This window comes from Quercus suber, unplaced genomic scaffold (assembly GCF_002906115.3).
Source record: "Quercus suber isolate HL8 unplaced genomic scaffold, Cork oak 2.0 scaffold_523, whole genome shotgun sequence".
In the NCBI taxonomy this organism is placed as follows: Eukaryota; Viridiplantae; Streptophyta; class Magnoliopsida; order Fagales; family Fagaceae; genus Quercus; species Quercus suber.
Genome location: NW_027069972.1, coordinates 497,234 through 504,117, shown reverse-complemented (window position 1 = coordinate 504,117; position 6,884 = coordinate 497,234). Strand labels below are relative to the sequence as shown.

At 39.1% G+C, this 6,884-nt stretch overlaps 1 protein-coding gene across 1 annotated transcript; it reads right to left on the bottom strand.

The window, feature by feature from the left end:
• Positions 1-1,703: 1,703 nt before the first annotated feature.
• Positions 1,704-4,336, bottom strand: LOC112040295 (putative F-box protein PP2-B12). Its single transcript, XM_024073189.2, has 3 exons — positions 3,969-4,336; positions 2,475-2,593; positions 1,704-2,376 (listed from the first exon to the last, which is right to left on the bottom strand). Exons 1-3 carry the CDS (start codon positions 4,248-4,250, stop codon positions 1,941-1,943), a joined length of 837 nt encoding a protein of 278 aa, XP_023928957.1. The 5' UTR covers positions 4,251-4,336; the 3' UTR covers positions 1,704-1,940.
• Between the last annotated feature and the right edge of the window lie 2,548 nt (positions 4,337-6,884).

The window sequence follows — 6,884 nt, the reverse complement described above, 5'->3', positions numbered from 1 at the left end:
TTTGCGTATATTATGAAACAGCCTTATAAGATACATTTTCCTTAATAAGATAGATGTTGATGTGGAAATACTTTTGTGGCTCCGAATACCAATGGCTCTTAATATTTAGATGATGTTGCTGATATGGAGATTAATAGTTGGTGTAGTCTAATGCTTTATTTTATTATTATACTCTACTAGATTTGAAGAAAAGTTGGACTAAAAGTTGTGTCAATCAACAGGAGCATGTCACGACTCGAGCTTTCCTCTATTCTCCTATAACTTGTAGCTCATGGGTATTCCATTATTCTCTCCCCAGAGACTNTCTCCATGTCAAAAAGGAGATGTGTCTCTAGGAAAAGAAGCAACAATGTCGAAGCCAATGTGTAATGAGATGCAAAAAGTGGGAGAATGCTGTCTCACGTGTGAACTATATGGGATGCATGAAGAGTTTTCTGGTATCCCAAACAAATCAAAAACTTTTGATATGAACCTTTTTTTTTTTTCTCTACAGCTTACAATCCGTCATGTGGGAGGACCGTAGTACTGTGGCAAAAGTTATGAATTTATTTGTGGCATTAGATTTTTTAATGTAGAAACCAAGAAGTGGAATGTGTATTAATGAACGTGGGGCCACATGTTTGAAGTCTAATGAGTTTGAATTTTATTAGGGTTGTAAAGACTAGACTTGTGTATAAAAATTTTATTTGAACATAAGTTGAGCTCAAGTATATTACCAAACGAGATTACATATTCAAACTTTATTCAAGTTTTTTGTTGAACAAGTTTGAGTTTATTTACAAGCTACTTAATTAATTTATTTTTTCTATTATGTAGTAAAACTATGACTAATTTTTGTTTACTCCTTTACAAATTTATGAATTTTTACTATAAATGGATTGTTTATATTATGAATATACTACAAATAATAATATGAAATCATATAGACTATATAGGCGGGAATTGAACCTCAAATCTCTTATATAACTATCAGAGATTTAGTAGTTGAGCTAATTGGAACCCACACAAAATCCAATCTTAAGTCTATATAAGTATATTTTTAGTATATTAATATAATATTAAATATTGTTAAATTGAGTCTATGTATTGCATCTTTCTCATACATCCAAAAAGGTAAATAAAAGAAAAATCAAATATTAACATAAATACAATGGAACAAATAAAATGTTAAATCAATGAATTTGTAGAGAACACCAAACGTAATATAATTAGTATTTGTTTTAAAGAAGATCAGACATAACTCAGACAGAATTTTTAATCAAAACATGGTTAGTATTGTGTATTGAATTATCTTAACCTAATATCATAATTGATTTCAAGTTTCAACTACTTTTTTTGCGTATATTATGAAACAGCCTTATAAGATACATTTTCCTTAATAAGATAGATGTTGATGTGGAAATACTTTTGTGGCTCCGAATACCAATGGCTCTTAATATTTAGATGATGTTGCTGATATGGAGATTAATAGTTGGTGTAGTCTAATGCTTTATTTTTATTATTATACTCTACTAGATTTGAAGAAAAGTTGGACTAAAAGTTGTGTCAATCAACAGGAGCATGTCACGACTCGAGCTTTCCTCTATTCTCCTATAACTTGTAGCTCATGGGTAAATTTCCTTGGTTCAAATCCAGTCTCTTCACTTAATGTCAGCCAAGGCAGAAAAAAAAAAAAAAAAAAAAAAAAGAACACAACAACAACAAAAAACAGAACTGCACTAATATCTAAATTAAAGTGTGCCTAAGGGTTTTTAGGCTCAATTATAGACCCAAAATCAAGAACAATGACAAAGAACACAGTTGGAAGGATACAAATATGGTTTTACCGATGAGCTTGTAATTTTAGATGTTCAAAATTATGTCAATAAAGGAAAATATTAACACGATATAAGTTTGATAGTACACTAATGCCACTTCGTGATGATAAAGCACAAATTTAGTTAACCCATTGTTGGCCTGATCTCGATCCCTTCAACAACGAGGCCAGACTTCCACCTACCAACTTCTACCTCCATAAGTCTAATCTGCAGTTCATCATCTTGTCCTCCCTCATTGAAAAACTCACCCAACTCAATCTCTAACCACCCATCTTTTCTCCGTTTGGGACGTGAAATGTGCGGTTGCTCCGGAAGTAGAATCTGGCCATCCAGGATTGGCTCCTCCAGGTCCAAACAAACAGATCGTTCATAAACTTCACCTCCTCCAATAGTTCCAACTGAAGCCTTGAAAGGAGGGTCATCAAATCCATAGGCTGTGCTCCTCAACTTAAACACAAGGTAAGCGACAGAGTTTGTCTTCAGAGACAGCATGGAAGTACTCACCTTGCCACAGATTTCAAACCAACAAACATCGAGAAGTTCAGCAACCTCAGGGATCCTGTTTGATTTTTACATGTACATAATTAAAAACTAAATGAAAAGCATAAAAATTAGAAAAAGGAGTACTGAAAGTGAGGGAGTGAGAGAGGACCATACCTGGATTCAGGTAGAGAAACCCAACTCCAATACTCAGGAGTGCTACCCCATACGATGGAAAGGTCCCTTGCAGCAAGAAGGTAACATTTCTTACCACTCAATTTGTCCAAGAAAAAGCTCTGTAGAAAGACAGAAAGTAGATGAGCACAGATATGGTTCTATTCAGCATAGTGCTGCTTTCACTGGCCACAAGCATACATTTAGGATTGGTTTGGATAGCGTTTGCGTTTTCCCACAGATGGCGTTTGGCGTTTTTGCATGTGTCTTGTGCACTGTTCATGGTTTGGCCTTTTTGCGTGTGTCTTGTGCACTGTTTATGGAACTTGCAAGTACTTATTTTAGCAATTAAAAAAAAAAAAAAATGGATCCCACAACATTATTTACCCATTTAAAAATTATTTTGCGTGTTTTTAGTTTTCAATTTTCAACAATAAGCGATATCCAAACAGATCTTTAATGAAAGTTTTCATAATTTGATGTTAGAGCTAGAAGCTCCTTTTTTGTGTATTTTGCTTTTGATTCCGTTCTTCTATTTGCTGTTTGTGCTATACCTCAATTAATGTAGGATCACATAACTAATTCAATTCAAACACAATTTCGAGTCCACGGAGAAACCAACCCACCCAATATTGCTGCTTCCATGTGGATCAGACTTTCCAGGTTAAAAAATTTCAAAGCTCTTAGATTAACTTTTGAGTTTCAAGGAGGCTTGCATAGCGTACAATAAGTAGGTCTGATATACGTGAACCAGAGCCTCACACAAAACTGGAGAAAGATGCAGAAAGCTCAATAGCTAACTCAGTAACATTAGTTGTAGCACCATGCTGAATAGAACTAATCAGTAACATTAGATCAAGAACTAATCATATCATATGTTCAATATCAGTGAACAATTGTGATGGGTGATCACACCCTAATATGTTTCACACTCACATTCGCAAGAACCCCACTTAGTGGATGGTGTTGCTTCACACAGTTAATCTTGGTGTTCATGTGCATGTTTGTACAGGTTGTATCTATATTCCCAAGGAGTGCAAGCTTGCCTATAAATATCACATAAACATTACTGTGATCACTGCCATCCACAATTAGGACCAACGATCAAGAACTGACCCCTTATTCCTCTCTCTCTGTTCTCCAGGAAAGAAAAAATAGAGCTTACTTTGCTTCTTTTCAATCACCGAACTCAGAAACAGAATTAAGTGTTCTAGAATTCAACCCCAACAAAAATAAAAATTAAGAGTTCTAGAAGTTGAAAACAATAAAGCTGTCCTTTTTTCTTTTTTCTTTTTTTAATTTTTTAATTTTAAATATTAAAGGTCACTGCTTGAACCTAAAAAATTAAAATGAAGCAACTTTAAAATGTTTGAAATTGAATTGACCCATATATAAATTACAGAAGCAAATAAAATAAGAGTAACAAATCAAACAATTAAATAATAAAACAATCAATTTAACTTATTCATATTATGGGATTGTTTGGTAAAGGAGTACCTTTTTATTGTCATCGATCAAGATGGGGTTATCTGAGAGTCTGAGGTAGATCTGTTTCTTAGAAGGCAAATTCAAGATATCCGGTGATGATGATCGAGCAATGATGGCTTGATAATCGGACGGCAAGAACCTCTCCCAGACAGCGTTGGACTCGGCAGCCGCACGGAATATGGGCGAAACCGCACACGCTCTGCACGCATCCTTAGGAGTGGTGAATGATACTATGTTCGCTATGCATCCCTCTGGTAATGCCGATATCTCTGCACCGCTGGATTGTTTCATTTCCTTCCTTCTCTTTTTCCGTCTTCTTCTTTTATCTCTCTCTCTCTCTCTCTCTCTCTCTCTCACATCACAGGTAGGGTCTTCGATGGAAACAGCTTGATATTTACAAACTCGCTTGATATTTATCTTGGTTTTTCTCGTGATACGACTTACGAGTACTGTAATTTTAGTTACATTATTATTATTATTATTATTATTATTATTATTTTTTCGATGAGAAATACTTAAACTTCATTGAAATATAGACCAAATTACAATTTGTCTTCATTACATGCATGTTCTATCAAGCTAGGACACTCCCCTAGCCATGCAACGTAGCCCACAACATGCTGGGCATGTTGGGCCAAAAGATGTGCAGGGACATTTCCCTGCCTTTTGATGTGGGACACTTTCCACTGCCTGAGGTGAGAAGCATGATCCAAAAAACCAGCAATTACATTGACCACTGAAGAGGGCGGAGAGGCCAGACCTTGCACGGCATTACATACTCCTAGCGAGCCCCCTTCAAACTCAGCCTCACTGATTCCCACCTCTCTAGCGAAAAGGGCACCCGTTTCCCAGGCCTTTGCTTCAGCTTCTATTGCTCCTAAAGGGTACTCCCACCTCTTGCTAAGGGCAGCGACCACTTCCCCCTCCCTGTCTCTGATAACCACCCCAGCACCTGCATGCTTCCTCTTTGAGCAGACCGCCCCATCAATATTTACTTTGAAGGGACCGTGTCTTGGAGGCTGCCAAGAGACCGTGACTGGAGTTTCCCCCAGATGCTCTGTTTTTGCGTCATTGGTGCTTCAGAATTCCTCCACCAGGTTCAACGCATTTCTTATGATTGCCCTTACCACCCATCCTGAGATCATTTCTATTTTTCCAGATGCCCCAACAAACCGTGGTGACTTGTTCCAACAGCCTAGGTCGGAGATGCTCACACCCCTGTAGTTTTTCAATCACGTCCGAGAACTTCCAATTTGCAGATATTATGAAAGGCAAAACAAATTTGCTGCTTCGCCACACTTCCTTGGCATGATCGCAGAGCCACAGTAAGTGACAGATGGACTCCTCTTCCTTCCCACACAACTCGCAACCCCCATTTTCTGTGATTTTTCTTTTTGCCAGATTTTGTTTCAAAGCAAGAATGTCACGGCATGCCTTCCAAGCAAACAGCTTGATTTTCTGGGGGACTTTTAAGGACCAAACTGTCTTCCATAACTTTTTCCTCGCGGCCCCGTTTGAGCAATCAGCCATAGCTGATTGCTTTTGCTCCTCCATCGCTAAAATATATGCACTTTTGACAGAAAACTTTCCACTCTGATTCCCAGCCCAGATTAGTCTATCCTTGTTGCTCGTTGTGCAGAGGGGAATGCCCAATATTTCATCTTTATCTTTGGGAAGGAACCATTGGTCAATTTTTCCTCTATCCCATTCCTTTGTTTCTCTGTTTATGAGCTCGCAAACCAGAGCATCTTTTGAATTAGGCTTTTCTGGAGTAAACAACTTATAGGTACTCGGCCTCGGTAGCCATTTGTCACGCATCACTTTTATTTGGTTACCCGTTCCCACCTGCCACCTCATACCTTTTCTAATAACATCCTGGGCTGCCATTAGGCTTCTCCATGCAAACGACGGATTCTTACCAATGGACGCCTCGTCGAAGCTACTACATGGGAAGTATTTAGCTTTATAAACTCTGCTGAATAAGGAGGTGGAATTGGTTTGTAGCCGCCACCCCTGTTTGGCCAAGAGAGCCAGATTAAAACTCCTTAGGTCCCGGAAGCCAATTCCTCCACAGTCCTTCAGTAAGCACATTTTGTCCCAGCTCAGCCATGCAAGTTTCTTCTCGCTTTTAATCTGACCCCACCAGAACTGTCTGATCATTCCTGTTAGCTCCTCACACGGTTTTTTGGGTAACAGGAAATAGCTCATCGTATATAAGGGCACAGCCTGGGCAACCGCCTTTATCAGAATTTCCTTTCCAGCGTGCGTTAGTAGCTTTTCCTTCCAACCAGAGACTTTGTTGGCCACTCTCTGTTTGAGGTAAGCAAAGGTGTTATTTTTTGACCGCCCCACAAGAGATGGAAGCCCGAGGTAAGCTTCATGGGGCTTAATAACCTGGGCACCGAACAAACTTTTCACCCTCTCTTTTGTTTCATTATCTGTATTGGGGCTGAAGAACAAGGATGTTTTATTGCTATTTAGTTGTTGACCCGATAAGAGTTCATAGACATTGAGGATTCGTTTAATTTCGTTGGCTTCTTCCACTGATGCCCTCCCAAACACCAAGCTATCATCCGCGAAGAAAAGATGGGACACCCTAGGCCCCCGGGCAGAGGCAGCCACCCCTTTTATGGCTTTTCGTTGAGTGGCCTGATTCAGCAGGGCAGATAAGCCTTCGGCATAGATGAGAAAGAGGTAAGGTGACAGCAGGTCACCTTGCCTCAGACCGCGGGTTGGCTGGATGCGTCCACAAGGCTGCCCATTGATTCAGACGGCATACTTCACTGAAGTCACACACCGCATCACAATACCAATCCACCGATCGTGAAAACCAAGCTTCTACATAATGAGTTGGAGGTAGTCCCATTTGACGCGGTCGTATGCCTTGCTCATGTCCAATTTTACCGCCATCTCCCCGCGCATGCC

What these genes read in the sequence shown, in the direction of transcription:
- LOC112040295 (XM_024073189.2), bottom strand. Translation starts at nt 4,250, where the DNA reads ATGAAACAATCCAGCGGTGCAGAGATATCGGCATTACCAGAGGGATGC. An exon ending in TGATCGATGACAATAAAAAG is followed by an intron (nt 2,594 to 3,968) that starts GTACTCCTTTAC and finishes GTCTTTCTACAG; the next exon opens with AGCTTTTTCTTGGACAAATT. An exon ending in GTTTCTCTACCTGAATCCAG is followed by an intron (nt 2,377 to 2,474) that starts GTATGGTCCTCT and finishes AAAATCAAACAG; the next exon opens with GATCCCTGAGGTTGCTGAAC.